Below are 21,727 nucleotides of genomic sequence, written 5' to 3'. Positions count from 1 at the left end.
ACCTGTGCAAAATAGAATATTGCAAACAGAGTTTGAAAATTCAAATGCATCTTACAGCAAATTGGGTTTTTCTGTGCTTTGAAGATTACTATAAGGTCAACAGAGTAGATGAATCTCATTGATCAAAGTGACATCTCTGGTATTCCTTAACAAATTACAAGTTTTAGTACATTACTTCCTTAAAGATAGCAGTTCAGAAATAATGGTTGTTAATGAGATGGATTACATTAACCATGTTGTGAGTTGATGATCAATATTTTATCATTTACCTGCAACCTAAATAAATACAGCACATATTTAAACTCTATGTAACCATTCATCTAATAAATAGTCTCACTGGAATGCATGGAATCTGGCAATACAAGTAACAATACATGCAGTTGGAAAACAAAAGGTAAGAAAGGTTACTTCTGTGATCTCCCCCAACAGTTCTGAAGAATAAAAAGAAAACTGATACTTATCTATGTTAAGCCCATCCACGTGTAATTCCAGCAACTAAAATAAAAACCTTAGAACAATGGTTGTTGTATTTACTACTGGTGCAGCTCTGCACAGTAATTTTATTTAATTAATCTCAAATAATATGCTCACCTTTAGAGTTTTCTCAGCTAGGTAAAGGAAAAATAGCTGAGGAGATACCAGGCAAAATTGTAATGTTGGCTCTGGCTTGCCACTCTGTCTTATAAAGGATTCAAAAGGTGACAATAACCACTACTTAGGTTACACTTCCATGGATCAAATGTTTGAAGTGAGACTTGGCTCAAATTTCTTCCTTAACTAATTCAACTTTTCTTTCTATTTATATCCTAAGATAATATGGACAAAAAGAACAGTTTTTAAAAAATAAATCCACTAGTGCTTAAGTAAGTACAACTCTGCCATCAAAGCAGCCTTTCAGCTCCAAGTGTGTTAACAGGTAACCTCTGCACCTGAGAGTCACTCTTTGGAAGATGACTCCAGCAGTCAAATCCTTGTGAAAAGGAATGAATTTGTTTTTTCCCTGGGTCTGTTGATCCTTTGGAATGTATGAAGGAGGTTGGAGATGACAGATCAGAAGTGTCAATGTGTCATTCTGACAAAGATAACTTGTCATTAGGGTAGAGGAAAGCATTTTCTAATTTGGATGATCTTTCTGCAGTAAGCTTCATTTTGTATTTCCTGACTATTTTCTGAATTACAAAAACAGAAGCCAGTGTCTTCAGTGACAGAAAATGATGAACTAGGTAAAGCTAAATAAACTGATCTTGTCATCACTATTCCTTGGAAGATTATGTATAATCAGTTGGCCTACTTAATAATCCATTTTGAATATTTTGAATTACATGAAATCGATAATAGGCTTACAAGTTGTAGCAAGTTCTATAGGTTGTAGGAATCAGACTTGGTTAGTGTGGAAATAGTTGTATTTACATGTTATAACACACTCACACAATCTATTTCATTAATAACAAAATTTTAATTTTGTAGGTATAAATAACTGAGAGTTTATTATATATTTCAGGAGAATTACTTTTGGAACAAAAAACCTTAAGAAAATTCACAACAGCAGATGAGAGGTTTTCCTTCTCAGACAAAAATCTGTTTCCATCTTTAAGGGGGTTTATATGGGCAAAATTCTAGGATGGAGACCAATAAAACTCACATGTATTTTGGTTAGTATTTATTGTGTAGTAGTCAATTGTGGTATCTAAACTGATGTTCTCTTAATCCACGAACATTGTTTCATTTTTAAAGAAATGGAAGTAGCATGGTATACCAAAGATGTAATATTTTTATAGTAGCAACAGGTAAAAATTGTACTGTGGAGCTGAGTAATAAATATATCTAAGCCTTGATGTAAGTTAATGGACTACAGTGGGTTTACTCCTGCTTGGTTTAATGACAGTGAGAAAAGTGTAAATCATAGCAAATGTTCCATAGCACTGTTTGAATTTGGATAGAGAAATGCAAGGTATAAGTAACACAAAAAGCAGACATAATTTAATGATACTTCTAACTTTTTTGCTACCTATTTTGTATGTGAAGGAACATGGCATAAATCACAAATATTCAGACTTACCTTTGGTCCCAAATACCAGCTGTCCAGGAGCAAACAAGCACTCATTCTATTGCTTCCAGTAGGAAAATTTGTTATAGTATAGTGACCTGGAAGAGCACTTTACTGGTAAACCTAAGAACCCTGGGCTGTTGTAAATTAGCATTTTGTGATTAAAACAAATTAAACTGTGCTGATTTGTACAAGCTGAAGCTCTAATCACAGATCTTTTGGTGTTCTTTCAATTTATCTTCTTCATTCAGTGCTATATATTCATTTTGCTTTCTGCCTGAGATTTCCATGGCATTATGATCTGTCAGGCTGTGGGGATAAAGTTCATTCTGTGCTTTCTCCAGAACTATCCTGAAATAACTTTCATTCTCTTAGGAACCTTTTTACACTCTGTTGTATTTTCTCCTTTATGATAATCTCAAGTTAATATGAGTTTGAGCAGAAGGGTTCTCTTTTTACTGCCAAGATGTTTCTAGAGAAAAAGGTTTTTTTTCAGCCCTCTGTGACAGTGCCATAGATGTTCCTTTACAGGAAACTTCCCTTGTTTCTGCTGGCTCCTACATAGTACTCATGGAATTGCTCTCTTTGTCTAGGTGTTTGACTTGCCATGCAACACTAATTATTGACAGTTAATGAGAACAAGGGTATTGAAATGGAGGAAAATGACAAGATCAAGGTGAGCATACAATGCTCAGGCTCAAAACAGATCTGCAACTAATTTGGGCATTGTTTAAAAATATAAACCCAGTGTTTAAAGAATGACATCTGGTTACCTCGTGCACTCTGGCATAGCACAGAGTGCTGAGCTGGTTTTATGTGTATTCAGCAGTTGTAGTATAGCCAGAATTAGTATTATATTAGAATATGATCTCAAATAAAAGTGAGATAATTACTATTATTGCTTTTGAAGAGGTCTTTTAATGTTTGAAATTCAATGCTGGCAACAAAAGTGATGTTAATCCTGGCTGAAAGATGGTCTACAAAAGCCTAAAAGAGCTGAATTTCAGAATCAAGTTGATGTCACTGTACATTGATACAGGTGGGAATCTAGGGTTACTGGGTTTTATTTATTTATTAATGACACTTCATCTGAAGTACAGGTTTCCCTCCACTACAATTAGAATGCAATAATCAGGGGTTAGTATATTAAGGGATATTTTAATGAAATAATCTATTTTACATCTGAATTATCTGCCTGTTTTCCTTCTTTGGTGTTAACTTATGTGGCTGTAATTACTTAATGCATTAAAAAACTAGAGATCTATGAAAGAGGGTTTTTTTAAAAAAGATGCAATGAAAACAATGTAACATTATAATGTAAATCCCTAATAATTCAACCAAAACAACAGCTGCTAAGTAATGGGCAGTTAACAATAGTTCAAAATCTGACACAGAATCTTAGTATTACACAGTTTCCAGGAATGTTTAGCACTCATTCCTATGAAATTCAAGAAAAAAAAATTAATTTTTGTTTGGTTGTTTTGGGGTTTTTTTTTTGCTCTATGAGAAACATCTAAAAGTTCTATTGGGTTGATAATCTGAATATTTATGTACTTGTATACCTAGTGTTGTTTTCACCTGAGGTGTCTTTATTAAATAATATTAAAGCCTTTTTTTTCAGACTTCAAAAATTAAACTTGAAGGTGCTGTTCTGAGAAATACAGAATATTCATATTGATAAGTTCTTGCTAAGGTTCTAGGTTATTTAGGAACGTAAATGAAACATTTGTCTTCAAATCAAGCGCTGTTTACTTCTTTAAGTGTCAGAGGAAAGCTGTATTTTGGTAAAGCATTGACAGGTTGTGGGCTAGTCTTGTACCCTTTGTGTTTTGGTTTGCATAAAGTACAGAGCTGATTAGCAGTGGCAATCAACCAAAGCCGTGGCAGATGCAGAAGAAACATCAGCAGTTGTCTCAGGTGAGATCAGAGGAGAGGTGTTAACCTGAGACCAGCTACAACAGTGTAAAGAGATGCTGCAGCAGCTATTCTCAAACCCACACAACTCCATCTTTCAGCCCTGGTTGTGTCAGGGCCAATGGTATCATGATCCTGCATAACAGATTCTGCCTTTGTAATGAGTTTGGAAGTAACTAAAATAGATACTCAGTAACCTCTGTGGTTGACGGTAGTGTTGATGTCTCAGTGGTGACAGCAGAGAATCTTGGTGTGTTACAGCTATAATCATTGAAAAGGACCTTGACAACAAAATGAATTAAATCCTGCCACTTCATGTTGTCTTTTAGGGCAAATGCTATAATCACATAGAAATAAAGAAATAATTACAGTATTTAATTTGAATTGTTGCTTGGCCATAGTATTTTGCCATTTTTAACAGAGAAGTCTGAACACATGCTGTAGTATTTGACTTTTTTCCTACAATGAAGGAGGAAAGCGAGGCCCCAGTGACAAAGCTTTCTTTCCCTGCAGCAGGTAGAGGATATTATCCAGAGCACTGAGCAGAGATCTGGACTACAGAACCCAAGATACAAGATAGATTCTGCAGCACTGTGGGTCTGGAGCTAAAGGAAAACAGGTACTTCTGTCACCTTAGAGGAAATCACATGTGAACTTTCCTCAGTTCAAATTATGTTCTTATCAGTCTGTGGGGGTGAATTTGATTTCTGTCTGAAAATGACAGCAGACTAGACTAGCATAGCTGAGTAATAGTGTCACTAATTCATAGAGTCTGGTCTGATAAACATATTTTTTCACTTAAAAATCTGTCCTGGAAGATCTCTGACAGCATTTGATTTGTGTTTGTCTTTAAAAGCACTTGGAAGTTCTTCTGAGACTCAGTAATGCAATTTTCTGTCTCCGACCCTAAATGTAATTGTCTAACATGTTTCTGTCTGGTGTCAGCATTATAGACAGTGTCAGATGGAGCTGTCTTTAAAAATCTACATTGTTCAGGGTTTCTTTCTATTTTAGTAATAATTGTGCCCTAATGTTGGAGGCTGTGAAATAATCTGGATGCTGCTATTGTGCCATGTAAAAGATAAGTACAGTTCTACTCTACTGTTACCAAAGGTTCTTGCACATGGCTGCATTTCACTGTGCCCCATGGTGTAAGGAGCCATGGTAAAATAAACCAAATAGCACTGAGGTGCTTCCAACTACTTCTGTATTCACTGCCTGTTCTCATTGATTTCCATGGGATTTCAGCCATTAATTTCAGCAGTAGGAGGATGTGTAACCCTTAGTGAGGCTTGAAGTAAAATTACCCTGTAATTAGAGTTAACTTTATTGTAAATAATCATCAAAGTCATTTGTTTAGCAGAAATGGGCTAAAGAAAGGAGGTTCAGACAAACTGTTAAAACACATGTACCAAGCATGCAACAAAATTCCATTGACAAGAGGCAATCCCATATTTATGGTCTCAGACCTCCAAATGTCTGATTCCAGCAGAATGTTGTTCACTCTGAGGGAGCTGTTTGGGACTGTATGTTTGTGATCAGGCAGCAGTATTTCCAGCTGAGGCACAATTTGAGGAGCTTTCATAAATCCCATGGTAAGTAGTAACAGAAATTTCACAGTACCTGACAGCCCATGTGAAGAAGAGAGGAAAAGAAACTGAGTGAGTGTATTCTTGTGCAAAGAAAGCAGCATTTTTCTCCTCTGATCTGCTTAGTGGTAATGCTGGAAGAAGGAAAGGTCTAAAAACCTCTCTAGTCACAAGCTCCTCTTAACTTTCTGGAGTGATCACTGAAGCTGATACCAGACTTAACTTGTCATGAATTTTTTACTGTTCTTAATGGAATGGTAAGTGGTGAAATTGTCTTAGATTTGTAGGCCTAGCAGGCTAATCAGGGTGGAAGTAAGTGTGGTTAAATAAAGGAGCTGCCTGCTATCTCAGAAGTTATCTGAGCTGTCTGTGCCTTTCTCTCTTATTTAGCCATTAATGTTGGTACAATGCTTGAAAATGTCTGGGTGACCCATATTGCACAATGCAAACATAAAACATAATATCAGCTGAGAAACAAAGCATTTTCTGACCATAATGAGAGCTTTTAGCCCTGCAGTCAGGCTGCAGTTATTAATTCTGCAAATTTCCCTTTTTTAATTGCTCTTCTGAGATGACATTGAAATAATGAATGTCAATTTGCTTGATGGATGATTCTTTTTTCACTCTTATAGAAAATTCTACAATATTAGGACCTGATTCATTCATTAGAGTTAATGGAAATATATTTTTGGCTAATGTATAGAGCATGAACACATTATTGAGTATTCATTAAAGTCTTGTAGATTGCTTCAACTTTGTGTAATATGATGATTTCCCCAACATTGTATTGATATTTCCTTCCTTTTTCATAATGTCTCATCATAAATATGTTGTGCATCAGAACCACAATAACATCAACAGGCAATTTTGAAATGAAGATTTTTGGTCTGCAAATATTGAAACATCTTCTTAAATACCTCCAACAAATATAGTATGAGACACTCATACCAGTTTTTGCAAGATTATTGTCCAATAATGACTTTTCAACAGCTCCAAATTTTTTTCAAAGAGTATGTAGGAGCAACTGTAGTGTTGGAAGTGTAATGTTTGGGGTGGTCAAAGCCATCTAGATTTTTTTAAAAGGCTGTTTGGCTGTGTGTTTATTTTGGTCACATCTAAGACAAAACTCTGATACACTGTGGTGTTTCATTAGGTACTATTAGCAATGAGTTCATTTTTGTAGCCCAGTTTGATTGCTCTGTGTGTTTATACCATGACAAAATTGTGGTGACATCATCACACCCATGCTTTTCAACCAGAACCCTAACCTAGTGCACAAAATGGACTTCAGTTAGTGAGAACCTACTCAGAATTTTGCATTCTCCCCATTTCTTATGTCTGCCTTGCTATTTCAATCTGTCTGTAAAGAAAAAAAGATTAATTTATTAGCAATTTTTTATGGCACTCTTCATTTTATTATACTTTCCCCACAGACATTGATGCATTTTACAACCCTGTGAGATGTGGGCATTGTGTTATTCTCCATGCTGAGAAGAAAAGCAGCAGAATGTTGATTATTTAGGCAACATTCCCCCATTTGCTCTTATGGAGCCCTGGGGACTGGTGTTTTTGAAGTGCTTTTTGCAGAAGTGGCAGGTGGGACACGAGGAGTGTTCTGGAATTCATTCGAGTACACAGAACACTGTTTTAGCTTCTCAGCAGTGGAACAATAGTGCCATCGGGTGGGCATGAAGGTGAGGGATTCCTTGGGGAATTTTGAATGTATTGCTATTTCCGACATCTAAATTAATCCTGGATCCAGTTGATCTTAAATTGATTACTTAATTAGTGCAAGGTTCTGCAATATACTTAGTCTCTAAAACACAATCACTTGCATAGAGAATGACAGAAAAACATTTGGAATATTAAAATACCTCTTGACTAAATACCACTGCTACCAGTTACCATAAACAGGTTTTACACATGGACATTTTATTAATTCTGTTTTTTTACAACATATGCTAGCTATTTATGCAAATATAGAAAATTCAATGGCCCACAGAGATGCTTTCAATTTCTCCTCTTAATATTTATGTTTATATCTTTAATGCCCTAAATTCAGATGTCAGGAGTGGATTCCAGTTCAGTCCATCAGTGGTATAGACGTTCTGCTTAAAACATCTGACAGCATGGCTTAAGCAGTGCTTGTACCACTTCAGATGTTTTCCAGCAATATGAAACCACTTGCCAACAATTGTTCATTATCTTTGAGGGTACAAAATGTGTAAATAAATGGTAGGTTTGCAATAGGAAAGATTGTTTATGGCAAATATATGTCTTGGTCTTGACTGCTGGTTATGATTTGACCAGTGCTTGAAACTCTGAAAAAGAAGAAAAAAGAGTAATAAAATGGGACCTCTGTTTGTAATCACACCACCCAAAATTTTCTCTCCCAATTTTTAGACTTAAAATGGGAAATTAATGTTACTTCCTCTGATAAACATTCCTTAAAGGCAGCACATTGTGTATTCCTAACAATAGATACTTGAGGTAAAGGAAGTGTTGCATTTAAGTGTCACATTGTATCACAGTTCACTAGCAAAAAGCAGTGAAATTATAGACTGAATTTAGGTTCCATTCCTGAAAAAAATCTCCATAGATGAGAAAAGGGACTGACCACTTTAGCCAGGAGCAGTGTAGAGACCTCTTTCTATGTCAGATTCTCTCTATAGCACAGCAGATCTGTGCACCTCAGCATCAGGTCCAGTACATGGAGCAGGGCACATGCCTAGAGCTGCCTTTAGGAAGTCTCAAAGGCAGGCATTATCATTTTAATAAGGGCAGTCTTACCATCCACTCCAATTTTGCCATCTCCATCACTGTCTCCTGCTGCCAGGAATGCCTTGGTCTCAGCATCAGTCAAAACTCTGGCACTGGCTGAGAAATTCTTCAGGAAAAGTCTGGTATAGGTGAGAGAGCAAATGAGAGAGACATAGTACTGAAAGTGTTCAGGATTTGGATTGGTAATAGCTGCAAAATTTCAAGCATGATTCAGTTCTTGAGAACTATTTCAATGGTAAAACTTCCTCTAACTTCGTTGAGAGTGAGGGTAAGGAAGTAAGAGGATGCTACTTCACAGCCTAAAAAAATCCTTGATGACATCATGGTTTCATTGAATCAAAAAGACAAAATTAACACTGACTCTGTAGTGGCAGGATTCATCTTCCCTTCCTTGTTATCTTCCTTCTTTCTCCTAAGATGCAGAATCTTAGCAAGAATTTCTCTAACCTTACTTTTAACTTCAAAGTCTGATGAATGTGATCTGGAAGTTAGAATTCATGTGACAGAAAAAAGATGAGAGAAAATGGCCCTTTGAATTTAGTCTGGTAAAAAAAAATCTTACAATAATAAAAAGCAGCTATAGCAGAACTGCTATTTTAATCTTCACAGTCTGTCAGTTATTGCTACATGAAACAAGTATTTTCAGTGCTGTCAGAGAGTTTCCCCATTGTGATCCAGCCTTGCCTTTGTTATTTGACTTGCAGCTCCTCCAGCACCAGCACTCACACATGGGTGCACAAACACATGATTGTCTCCCATCCAAAGGGACAAGAGGAAAGGGAATATTTCTGATCTTATCATGCATTTTTAGATGATAAACCAGATTTTTAGATGATTATCCTGTTGGTAACTTATTTACTTACTTCAGTTCCTCTTCCTCAATAAAGCCACTCCTGTCCTGGTCTAGAATTCCGAAGACTTTGGCAACTTGGTCTTTAGACTTGGAGTTGAGACCCACTTTCACAAAAAAGGTTTTGTAATCAAATGAATCAGCAGCTGAAATAGGCAGATGGAAACAAGGAGAGATGAAGAAAAGTAGTCAAAAATCTGGAACAAAAAAAAAATTAGCTTTTTGATCAAAAAGCAGCAAACTATTCTGCAGTACAGTGAGGGTAATTACAAATCGAAGTAACAGTTTTTGATTTTCCAGAATTTATATCAGGTAAATGGGATTTTTCCATCAATGATGTCTCATAACTGGGAAGGTAATGAAATAATGACTGTGATCTTCAACATGCAAGAACATACCCTTGTAAATAGATACCTCACTGAAAGACATATTTGTAGAACTTGATGAAAAATATTGGGCTTGTATTGAAATCAGCAGTAGTTTTATTATTATTCTCTGAAAAAACAGGATTTCTGATCCAGGATTCAGCCTTTGGATTTTTTCATCCTTAAAATTGCTGCAGTGCACAAATGATGGTGGGTACCTGTAGCTTGGCTGGCCAAGATTAAAGCTTGCAACTGTTCCATTACTTAGAGTCCTTTTTCTGTTTTTAGTAAGAGAGATTTTTCTGTTTCCATTGGAATTGGGACTTCGGGGTAGCAAGGACAAAGAAATTTGATAGATAAACTGCAAAGCCAAATTTAAAACATAAATATTACCTTGACAGCTCTGTAGACCAGCAGCAATTTCAGCTTCTGTCAGGATACTGGAAAGAGCCATGTCAAGAATACTGCAAAATGAAAAATACTGATGGGTAGAGTCACCACTGCTCTTGCTCTCTGAGCTGTGGAGGTGGCCCCGAGGTGAGCCCAGGTCCCAGGGCAGAGCAGGCTAGCTGCCCTGCAGGAGCCAGCTGCTCCGTCCTTTAGTTCAGACACACTTTGTGCATCTGAGCCACTGGTATTTCCAGTTAAATCTTCAGGTGTACAAGCTGAGGACAAAGCCAAATGTATTCATAGAACTTCCCAGCATTGGGCATCTTTGGTTATTTCCATGCATTTTTTGGTATGAATTATTGTGATGTCTTCTAAAGTTCCAGAGGAAAGATTGAACTCACCTGGCCACTTAGTTTTCCCCAAGCCAAGAACAGAAAATATTGTCAGGTAAAGATCAGCAGAGTCCTCTTGACTTAATTATTTTTCAAATGACATACAGAAGGTCTTATATAGACCTCAGTTAAGTCTTCTTGACCTTTTACAGAAGTCCTAGAGGCACGTGATGGCTCAGATACCCCAGGGGATAAGTTACTGTGGCTGACAAGACCTGCTAGCTAATCAGATTGATATTTATATCCCAAAGGAATGTGCATGGTGTTTTAGACAATATGTAAAGTTTGGTGCCATATGAAGTAAATCCTCTCAGCTTGCACATATTTTAGTGAAATGAATTTTTTAATGTACAAATGAAAAAATACATATATTTTTAATTGTTTAATGATAACTGGAAATGGACATCTTCAAAGTAGACTTTGACTTTTAAGGGCCCAGTCCTGATATGAATTACCCATGAAACACTACTCCTGCAGTTGCCCTAGTAGTTTGCAAAACATACTAATACTGATACATTTGTAACAGATGTATCTGATATACAAGTACAAGCTCAAAGACAAAACTTCTTCAGCCCAAATTACTTTTAATCGGTTGTTATATAAGCTTTGGTTAGCTATAAAAGTCTAGTCTTGACAACATTTGCTCAACAGTAATTAATTGCATGGTGCACATTTTAAAATCATCCTAGTAAATGTGTCCGTTTACAAAATGAAGGTTGTCAGTTGCTCAGCAGGGCAGAGGAGAGTGGATCAGTTATGGCCAGGAGGGAAACAGAGCAGTGAAATAAGTGATATTTGCTTCTTCCTTGTTGCACTGAAAAGACAAACTTCTGTAAGGTCTCAAACGGCAGCTAAGCTCAAACTGCAGCTTTTCCCTTACTGTATATTGATAGGAACCCCCAGCCAGTAATCTCATGGAATTTATTGGAACTTAATGGCCTTGAGAATAGTTGAAATTGGCCGGTGGCATAAAAAGCCACTGGGAGAACATTTCACACTGACACATACATAAACATGGCTGGAGTATTGCTTAGGTTTAAATAACATTTGAGTGATGAGAAAATTTAAAACAAAGCCTGCCCTCTAATCACTATGACATAAAGCTGCTGTCTTTCAAAAATTAGGTACATGAAAATAAAGACAAAACCTCATCTATCTCAGTTCCCCTTGATTTCTTCCAGAGAGGAATTTTTAAGAGAAACACTGACTATGTTAATACTAAACCCATGCTGTGTGGTAAATTGAAAATTGTGAAAACTAACTTTTCTGGATGATGTAAGATCAGCTGAACAAGTTGCTTTTAAAGGCATTTTATCCTGAACAGGTGGAAATATAATTAAATTTACAATTCAGTTTTTCCATTGGGCATCTAGGTGTGCCTTTGGGTTGGGTACCTAGGAAATAATCAAGAGCATGGCCTGGGGTCAGAGAAAATCTGATAATTGTATGGGAATTACTGAACATTCAAGCAAACGTTTTGAGGAGCCCACACTGTGATTACAAAGCATTTATAGTGAAGAGTTTTGGAGTATTTCTGTGGCAAACCTCCACTTGCCCGAAGGTGGCACCAAAGACAGGCAAGTCCAGCCGTGACAGCTCTGCAGAACTGCTGGTGAGGGAAAACCGAGGACCAGGATGAGAACAGGATAACAGGAGGGGGTTCATCAGAGGGGGAGAGAGGAAGGAACAAGTATTTAAAGGAAAAAAAGTCTTGCCTAGCAAATCACTTGAAAGAACAGGAATATAAACAGACTAGACTGATAAATCTGAGATATTTCCTGAGGACTTTCCTTTCATTATGATTTAGAACAGGTTACTTCATCTGTCTAACAAAAACAGGGTTTACTGTATTTATTTTTATGTTGACTAAATTTTACAGTCCATTATGGAGACCATTGCAAATATAAAATCCATTTGTTCTGGAAGCCTGAGAGTTAAAGCAGGAAGTCAGTGTCTAGAAAATATAGCTGATCAATATATCATTGTGATGGAACTGATGTGATTCTCTTCGAGTCCAATATTTGCATATTCTACTTGGACAGAAGTTCCCCTTTGAATTCAGGGTCAATAATTTGTAACTGCAGGGAAAGGCATTGTCCAAGGGTACCTTTTTCTATGGTAACTGGAGTGGTGATCTGTTTTTCTCTTCTGAAGCTTGATATGCAAGACTGATTTTCTTGTTTTCACGAGTGTAGGACATGCTGACAAATGAATCAAAAGTTCTGGAGCAGCCATATCTCAGCTGCTGATGTGCTCTATAGATCTTTGGTGCAGAAAGTGTACCTGAAAGTCCAGAACAATATAATGGTGTCTTTCTGTGCTTATGATCAAAACTAATGTGGAAATTAGGTTTCATAAAATATGAACACTTTGGTTCATGCTCCACAGTATCCTCTTATTAAAATGTTTAAAAATATGTGAAAAATTGAGCATGAAAATGTTAGGTACGTGTCTGTTCAGGGATTTAATCAAGATGTGTCTATTTCAGTAACCCATTCCAGGAAATTAATCCGGCCTTGGCCCCCTCTGCCCACACTGTTTGTATGAAGAGTGCCAGGCACCTCTGATGAATCTGCATCAAAGATTTTCCACATGGGCTGGCTGCTAACTCAAAGAAGAAACTGTACCAGTCTATGTGTGCAGTGAATGTTCTGACATCCCCTTGCCCTTTCTGTGCTCTCCACTTGTTAGAAGATGACTGAGATTTCAAGCAGTTGGAGAGCTGAAATTGAATCTCAAGTTTACAAATGGCTTTTGGATTGGGATTTCCAAAGGAACATGGAGTTAGGGGGCATCCAGCTTCCACTAAATACTAGGAGGTTTTATCTCATGCATGGTTCTGCTCCTCTTTCAGGGCAACCCAAATTTTTGGTTTAAGAGAGATGGTGAATTCAGGGGCTAGAGCACTAGGGTGGGTTTGGGATTTTGACCCTGGCCCTCCATATCCTTTTTCTAGGAGCTCGTGTAGGACTATAGATTTCTTTGTGTTTCATTCCTGCTTAAAGGAATCATAGTACATCTTTACTTCATAAGAAGTGTAGGGAGGATTAGAGATTAAACTGCTCCCACAGGGTGATCAAGGGACTGAGGTGTCTGAGAACTCACAGTCTTCAGGCCTAGTGGAGCTCAGATCTACTACTCTCAGTTTGGGTTGTTCTTTAATTGTCTTAAGGTAAAACACACAAACCAAATCTCCTTTATGCTGGGAACTATGAAGCAGTTTTATACTGAGTATTATAGCGAGTAGGATGGTTTTACTCTGAACCTGAGAGCAGGTGATCATTGTGAAAATACCAGAGGTATAGATTCTTTCTGATTTGATGTAGCATAAACAATTTCTAACAGAATTTTAGTTTTAAACTATGTACTCAGCAGTGTTTTATTTGTTTAATTCATTCGTAGCAGCTTGATGTACAGGATTGAATCCTTACTTATCAGATTGCCCAGGGAGGTTATAGAACCTCTATCCCTGATGATACTCAAACTCATCTTAGTCCTTCCATCCCTCCCTTCTGAGGGAGTGATTGGACCAGAGACCTCCAGAGAACCTTTCCATCAGGAATAACTTGCGGGTTCTGTACCTTAAGTATGGTAACCTCGTGATACCAACCATGTGTCTCTTTGGTACCTCAGTTGGCATTCACATAGACATCCTGCAACTGAAGGTTTTCTCTAGCATGATTGCATTGTCAAGAGAGAGCACCCCATGATATTCCATAAAAAACTGAAAGCTGCCACTGACTTAAGTTAATTAAAATAAACCTTCAAATTTGGTTAAAACGTGGATCTAAAATGTGGATCCTAATGCTAACAGAAACCTTAATAGAGAGTAGGTGGTATTCTTGCTGAAGCCTATGGGCTTTTTTTTTAAATTGGGGACTTCTTGGATTTTTATTATAATTCCTTCAAATGAAATGGTTGGATGATTTTAATAAGATTTAAAACACATCTTCTTGCCACTATTTAAGAAGAATGGATTTTCTTATGAGCATAGGTGAAGTTGCAGCACATAAAGGGATTTCCTGATTCTTGGGAGTGCTTCATCCCCCTGTGGCAGCACAAGGCAGTGATGTGCAGTTGTTCAGCATCTCTGAAATACAGGATGGGCCACTGTGCAGTCTTGCATTTCTTGCATTCCACATGAGAGTCTCAGAGGTGCAAGGAATGCCGTGTCAGGTCTGTCACTTCTGGTACTGTATGTGCCATCTGCTCTGAGCCAGTGACAGGATAGTTTAGTGATCAGCAGTGTGAAGAGCTAATGTATATATTACATCTGGATATTGCTGCAGATCTAGGTTGCCCCAGGTTTTTTCTTCATCAGGGAAATAAATAAGGTAAAAGGAACCAGAGTCTCATCATTATGCAAAATATTTCAGTGCTGCAATTAACAGAAGCTATAATTTAAGCCCAGATTTAACATCAAAGGCAGTGGGGATAGAATTAGGATTTATATTCATTATAATTCTGCCAAGGCTTCAGTGAGTCTGATTGCTAGAATTCCTCTTTTGCATTAGCCATCCTAAATCGGTCAGCTGGCTCTCTTACATGCCTGGGAATGAGGGAGCTGTGCTTGCCTCACATAATCATCTTGCAATTCATGGAAATGCCAACATTGGCTGTTACATAAAAGTTCCAAAGGCTTTGTTTCTGCACTTCTTCAAAACAGCTGCCAGATCATAATTATCATTCAGTTTTAGTGAAGAGTAATAAAACAACAGTCTGCTTGTGAGCTGGAGCCACAGCATGGGACATGGGGAAGGAAACAGCTAAACCAGGGTGGGGAAATTTCTGATACACTCAGCCAGGGATGCACAACATCTACTCAGCCTGCTGACATCTGCATTTAGCCATGGACATTATTTGCTTTGTCCATGAATGAAGACAATGCTATAACCAACTCTAAGTCCTGTAAGACACTTCTCAAAGGGAAGACTAGTTCTTAGTTTTCAGACTGAAGAAAACTGCTGATATTATGGAACATATAGATAATAATTCATATAATAAATGAAAGACTTGAGTAATGGTCATTATTTAACAATGTAAGAGCTTTAGGGTAATCGAACAGCAAGACTGGCTGTAGTTTCATCTGTAGAAAGCACAGAAATTCACAGATGTGGCAAATATTATTGTTTTGTACATGTTAAGAGACAATAAGCAACAGGCTCATGATTCATGGAAAAACCTCCAGGCCTGTGGCCCAGGTTGTCAGGGGACCATGACTTGTGACAGTGACAGAGTAGGATTAGACCCTTCTCCTCTATCTCACAACTGCCTTAGATTTCATGAAAGATAAATCTTCTTAAGGGAGAGTCACATTTTAGGCCATAAACACGTTCTGGCGATATAATTACCCTGTGGTCTACTACTTTATGTTGAAAAATTACCCACAAACTTATTCTGTGCTTTGAGCTAGGTGTGAACTCTTCTTAAATGTCTTAATTTTTTTCTCATATTCTCAGGGTTGGGACTTAATATGAATTATTTTTAGCTATCTTTCAGCATTGCTTTTTCTCAAGTATCAGAGAATTAATCAGAAATAAACCTCAATTAAATCAGTGCAATTAAGCCTGAGAAGATATGATATGGTTTAACATCATCAAAACTGTGTCTGGTGAGTCAGCACGCTCAAGTATGAGGATGGAGAACATAGACAAAATTTTTAAAAGCAGCTTTTTCTTCCAGGGGTCTTTTTCTTTAGTTGATTTTTTAATTGTCTTCTCCCCTCTCCCAGCCACAATATCAACATTATCAGTGGTGGAAAATCACAAAGTGCCTTCTTTACATTGGAAATGTAACAATGCCATGTGACCAAAACATTGCAAGGTTTCTCAGCAATCAGGTGTGTGAACTTCATGTGTGGGGAACTGCTAATACTTGAAACAATATAAAAATGTACAAACACATGCTGAGTGCGAAGTGCTTGCTGTACGAGGTAATTGGCAGAGTCAGTCCAAGGTTGCCTTTGGTCTAATGCTGTTTATGCCTTCACCAGAGACTGGAATTCTGTCAAGGAAGAAAGTGAGAAAAGCAGGGAATAAAACTCATTGAAAGTAGTTTTTTGACATCTTTAAAAAGATAGATAAAAATGACTAAAACTCCTAGGCATAGAGGGCTCCCAAAGTTATTATAACACTGCACAAGCTACTGCTAAACTGAGATTCTGGGGGCGTAACAGATTTTTCACTCCTTAAAAAGAGTAAGTGCAGAGAGGAGGAGTGTGTCTGTAAATTCATATTTGTGGGAAATCCTGACTTAAACTATCTTTACCCCATTACAAACTCTGATAATAGCCAAGGAAGAAGAGCCTGTAACTCTCAGTAAGAGGAGTTTTTTATTTTGTTATTCCAAATAAAAAATATCTGTAGTGAAGTAATTCCAGAATGGGAGATTCAGTGGTTAAGGGCCAAGATCTGCATAATACAACGCCCTATTTGGGGCTCATAAACAGAAGCTGCTAAAGCTGCTGCTAAAGCAAATTCCTCCAACAGTGCATCTCTCTCTCCTCCCAAATCTGGCTAAGATTAGCACGTGTGTCTGTTGGAGTTATTGCCACCTGTCCTAGTTCAGCTGAGACAGCCCTGTTTTCGGTGACTTCATCTTTAATACATGATGCATAATGTCCTATTTTTCTGTGCTGCAGTTTCTAAAAGAAATATCCTGAGTAGTTCACATCATCCCTATGAGGTTTTCCTCAGGAATTTGATTGAGTTTCTCAAAGGACTGCCCAGTGAAATGTGCACTTATCAGATAATTTTCCAGCACAAAATCCTGTGCTGCACTGCTGCAGTTACAGTCTTGAGAAACAATATCAGTTATATTTTACATCAGTGAATTAAGCACCCAGTAATAGTGGCCAATGTTTGATAGTAGGACACAAAGAAATAAGTTTCTTTAGGCAGAGATATGTTTAAAAATGGAAATATTATATGGCCAGAAGTGCAGAACATCCACTGCTGAAATAGAAATTCAGAGAAATTGAGGTGTTCTGAATCTTTTAATAATCTGGCACATTGAGTCTATGGATCAGAAACACTGCAGCATTAACCCCAAATCTGTTGTCATTGATTGGAAGACCAGACTCTACGCTGGGCCTAAATATTCTGTTGCTGCAACAGAAACCAAATGGGAATAAAAATGTGAAAATAAAAGAGTATTTGTTCATACAAAAATTGTGGCAGAAAGTATCAGGCCAAAGTACTCGTGTGTATTCTTCAGTCTCCAGTTCAAATGCAGCCTGAAATGTGTGCATTTTAAACCACAAAGTTTATCAATTTTCCAAAGTCTTACCTTCCACTCCAATTTTGCCATCACCATCAGTGTCTCCTGCAGCCAGAAAAGCCTTGGTCTCTGCCGAGGTGAGGGCTCTGGCATTTGAAGAGAAATTCTTCAGGAACAGCCTGAAATATAACAGGGTGCTGTGCTTGAGTTTTGTTCTCTGAAACGTCCCATAAGGTAACGTCTGCTCCTATTATCTGAGGGAATCCACACAGATTCAAGGAAAGACAAGGATTTGTGTTTTATTTTTAAAATAACATCAAGGGTTTCTTCAAGGCCACCAAGCAAGTTCTAAGGTTTTTGTTGTTTAAAGAAATAGAGCAGCTGAACAGTACTTACTGCAGCTCCTCTTCTTCAATGAAACCACTCTTGTCCTGATCAAGGATTCCAAAAACTTTCTTTATCTGATCAGGAGTTTTGCTGGATAAACCAACCGTGGAGAAGAAAGACTTGTAGTTGAAGGAATCATCAGCTGGAAGAAACAGAAGTTGTTAAATATTCTTCTTTGAAGTCACTACTGTTTGTGTATTCCTTGTGAATATGTATGTCTTTTCCTAAGGATCAGCTGCTCTCTTTTTCTTGTTCCCTGGTGTAGCAAAAGAGCAGATACAGTGGATAATAATTTCCCTTTTTAATCACTCTGTGCCCGTGGTCATATTTCCTTTCAGCCAGTTTGAAGTTTTCTGCTACAATGCACATTCCACTAAATCAGGATTTGTGCAATGTGTCACATGCAATTAATAATAAATACTGAGAGGGTACTGCTGACTTACAAACAACTCCTGTAATTCTTCATTAATTTTCACAGAGTCTTTACTTAGGTGAAGAATTTGATAGAAGAGTAAGTAGTTCACAGACAAACCAGATCTTTGAGTATTTGGAAAATTGGCTTGATCTTACTGAACAACTCTTAAGAGAAGTGAGACTGATAATTGTTTCACAAATGACACTCGCATTCTGCAAGCTGAGGTTTTTTCTGAAATTTTGAAGGACAAAGCCAGCTTTAAATTTAAGTCTTTAACAGGTTTAGACACTGACAGCTTAGTGTTAAGCCAGCCCTAACTGAAATGGTGGCTCTTTAATTGCTGTTCACCACTTGTGAGACCTTTTGAATTTAAGGGACTATACTGTAAAGTAGCCTAGAAAGAGATCTCACAGGGAAGGAATCTAAGGGGAAAATGATAGGCATGTCATCTTAAGACATAAAAATGATATGCATCTTCTGTCTGCAGAGGAGACCATTCCTTACCCTGGCAGCTGGAGAGAGCAGATTCAATATCTTTAGCAGAGAGGATGTCAGTGATGGCCATTGCTGAACTGTAAAATAAATTAAATGTGAGCTACTTAGTCATTAAAATGACTTCTCTCTTACTTTCATGGCTCTATTTGAAGTTGCTGCAGTGACAGTGTGTGATAGGGGAGACATTATTCATCTGATGGCAAGTGGAGCACGCTGTAACAGATGTCTGGAGCAGGTGCTTCCACTGAAAGCTGGGAATGAGGGAGGAATTCTGCACGCGGGAGCGTGCGGCTTCGGGAGGATCTGATGCCTCTGCTGCGCTGGGAGAGCTTATCCAAGGTGTCCAGCACCACACAACTTCATGACTTCTGTGTGGGTTTTCCTGGAGGTGGATTATTACTCAGTAAAACCCAGTGTATTTACAGCACACACAAGAGATAAGGCTGGTCTGTCCCCTAGAACTGTATCTGGAGAAAGTGTAATTGGAATGTAAAAGATCTAGTGTTATTATCAATAGATGTAGTGACCTTCACAAATAATGAAAATATTAGTGTAGAATTAGTAATAGTAATTTTACTCATGTAAATTTGGAGGGTAAGTTCCTCTCCTGTTTAGTTGCAATGATAAATGTATCTTGCTGGGCTACTGCATCACTGAGAGACTACATTTCATGAGAGCTTTGTAAAAAAGTTTTTGTCAGTATTTTCTGAGGTCCTTTCCTTTTTGCATTCCATATAAGTTATAACAAACCAGATTTTGGCCCAGATTTTGGCATCTCCGTAGATTGTTGTCTTTAGAACAGAAGTATCATAACTTAATATTCATTCTTAGTAAGGTGGAGGAGATGTTTTCTTCTGACACAGCAGCATTTAATTTGAGAAAAATACTCTGTCCCATTCAGCCCCCAACAGCTGCAATAGTTTGCCCGTGCACTGTGTATCACTTAACAAAATGCTATAATGCCTGAATTTGTAATAAATTTTTACTGCATTGATGCAGTTACAGTTTGGTAAACTGCAAACACCAGGGCACACAGGTTACAGTTTAAAACTTGCAATGTTACTCTTAATTCATGTTAGTGAAAGAAGGGGACTAAGGCATAGAAAAGTTATTCTTGAAAGCCAGAAGAGAACTTAATACATAACTGGTCTTCAGCAACATCATTCTTCCTGTCTAAGCATGGACTGAGAAAGAATCAACTAGTGGTACCCATTTATAGTCTGTGCACTGGTTTGAGATCTAAACAAAGGTTTAAACTTCCTTTAAAATATGAAATGGCTGCCTCTGTACCTGTTGATGTGCAGCAGAAGAAATTGTCAGTCATTTTAGTTCTTTTCGGAATATCTCCGAAACAGTTAAGAAAGTGATGGCACACATTCCCAGTGATGGCAATGGATCCTTCCCCGGCTCAGGCAGCTGGGTTGCTTTTCTTTTACTACTGAATTATTTTGTCCCAGTGAGTTCTTGTGCAAAATACTTTCCCTGCTCAGCATTAGGCAATATAAATTTGAGCCATTCCATTCACCTAATTCTCACTGCCGACAGGATTAAAAAGGGGAAGAGTTGAAGGAAAACCTAAAAATCACAGCATTTTTGACAAGAGGCATAGCTCCTATCTTGTTCCATCCTCTGACACAAATGCTAATTCTGTTCTATGTTAGCTTGTAAAGATACAACATCCTGGAAGCTGAGATTAGGATAGCTACTTTAATTGCTTTCTGTTTAGCGAGCATTTTTCCTTTGTGTTTCTTTGAAAGCAGATGATCTAATCATCTTACCTTTGTGGTCTTCTTGACTGGGTAAGGAAGCAGTCAGGTTGGGAGGAAGGTACTTGCAGTGTGTCTCCAGCAGAGCTGAACTTGCATATATATACTTTAAGTTGTATACCATATACAGATTTTAGATTTCAGCGTCACGAAGGGGGAATGGTGTCAAATGAACTTGCCTAACTAATCATCTTACACTATTTTTATCTCAAGAGAATACATATGATATTTGCAAACGAAACAAGATAAGTGGCCAGATAGGCAAACAGAACAGAGTCATGTCAAATTTCCTCTGATTTAAGCAGAAAACACCAGCTTCTCCTTGTGATGTAGGGCAAGACAAAAGTCCCCACTATCTGATATGCTTGATCTGAGGAGTCAGATGAAATGAAGCACAATAACTTCTGAAGAGGTGTCTTTAATAACTGCTTAAAAGTGATAACTTGTTATCTTACCTGTGGACACTCTGTGTGATAGAGTTTCATCGTTGGAGCACTAAACAAAAAGAAAAAGTTAAAAGTATCCTTTTAACTGTTCAGGTATTGTTTGCATAGCCAACCAATCAGGGGAAATAATAGCTGTGTTATCTCCAGAATATCTGATCTGTTGTTTGGAAAAAAAAAAAAAAAAAAAAAAACAACCAAAAAACACCACACAGTGAATTTGTTGCTATAGGAGGTAAAATAATATTATGTCAATCCATCAGAACAGTTGGTTGGGGGAGGGTATTTCATCTGCTCTGTCTCCAGAGAAAATCTTACAATTCTGCAAGATTCTGACAACCTGTTTAGTCGGGTATGTATGAAGCAAAGGGGTTGTGATCTGCCCAGCTGTCTCTGAGACAAAAGTCCCTGAGCCCTACATGAAAGATCTTTGCTTTCAGCATAGAGAGAAAAATTTCAATAGCAACATCATAGCTACAACAATATCTGAAGAGTGTCTTTTCAGTTTTCAGCCTGTCTTCAATCTCTTTCAGAGAAGTGATTATTTTCTAGAATTGTTTGGCCAATGCTGTTTCCCAGTGTTCCTTTGTGCCAGTTACTTTTTTCATGGATATTATCTGATCATCTCAATTTTCTTCCACGAATGTTGTAGCGTAGCTGTGTGAGGAGCCTGTC

At 37.7% G+C, this 21,727-nt stretch overlaps 2 protein-coding genes across 2 annotated transcripts; both read right to left on the bottom strand.

Moving 5' to 3' along the window:
• Positions 1-7,845: 7,845 nt before the first annotated feature.
• LOC121350858 (parvalbumin beta-like) lies at positions 7,846-10,000 on the bottom strand. Its single transcript, XM_041462586.1, has 4 exons — positions 9,940-10,000; positions 9,195-9,327; positions 8,341-8,450; positions 7,846-7,871 (listed from the first exon to the last, which is right to left on the bottom strand). The coding sequence occupies exons 1-4, from the start codon at positions 9,998-10,000 to the stop codon at positions 7,846-7,848; spliced, it is 330 nt and encodes a 109-aa protein (XP_041318520.1).
• A 6,021-nt stretch (positions 10,001-16,021) lies between these two features.
• On the bottom strand, positions 16,022-20,684 carry LOC121350829 (parvalbumin, thymic). Its single transcript, XM_041462529.1, has 5 exons — positions 20,622-20,684; positions 18,853-18,920; positions 17,943-18,075; positions 17,616-17,725; positions 16,022-16,331 (listed from the first exon to the last, which is right to left on the bottom strand). Exons 2-5 carry the CDS (start codon positions 18,911-18,913, stop codon positions 16,306-16,308), a joined length of 330 nt encoding a protein of 109 aa, XP_041318463.1. The 5' UTR covers positions 18,914-18,920; positions 20,622-20,684; the 3' UTR covers positions 16,022-16,305.
• Between the last annotated feature and the right edge of the window lie 1,043 nt (positions 20,685-21,727).

This window comes from Pyrgilauda ruficollis, unplaced genomic scaffold, assembly GCF_017590135.1.
Source record: "Pyrgilauda ruficollis isolate IOZ18807 unplaced genomic scaffold, ASM1759013v1 scaffold16, whole genome shotgun sequence".
Taxonomy (NCBI): domain Eukaryota; kingdom Metazoa; phylum Chordata; class Aves; order Passeriformes; family Passeridae; genus Pyrgilauda; species Pyrgilauda ruficollis.
This window is presented reverse-complemented; position numbering and strand designations above follow the sequence as displayed.

What these genes read in the sequence shown, in the direction of transcription:
- LOC121350829 (XM_041462529.1), bottom strand. Translation starts at nt 18,913, where the DNA reads ATGGCCATCACTGACATCCTCTCTGCTAAAGATATTGAATCTGCTCTC. An exon ending in ATTGAAGAAGAGGAGCTGCA is followed by an intron (nt 17,726 to 17,942) that starts GTAAGTACTGTT and finishes GTTATATTTCAG; the next exon opens with GCTGTTCCTGAAGAATTTCT. An exon ending in TGGCAAAATTGGAGTGGAAG is followed by an intron (nt 16,332 to 17,615) that starts GTAAGACTTTGG and finishes CTTCCTTGACAG; the next exon opens with AATTCCAGTCTCTGGTGAAG.
- LOC121350858 (XM_041462586.1), bottom strand. Translation starts at nt 10,000, where the DNA reads ATGGCTCTTTCCAGTATCCTGACAGAAGCTGAAATTGCTGCTGGTCTA. An exon ending in TGGTCTACAGAGCTGTCAAG is followed by an intron (nt 9,328 to 9,939) that starts GTAATATTTATG and finishes TGCCTATTTCAG; the next exon opens with CTGCTGATTCATTTGATTAC. An exon ending in ATTGAGGAAGAGGAACTGAA is followed by an intron (nt 8,451 to 9,194) that starts GTAAGTAAATAA and finishes CACCTATACCAG; the next exon opens with ACTTTTCCTGAAGAATTTCT.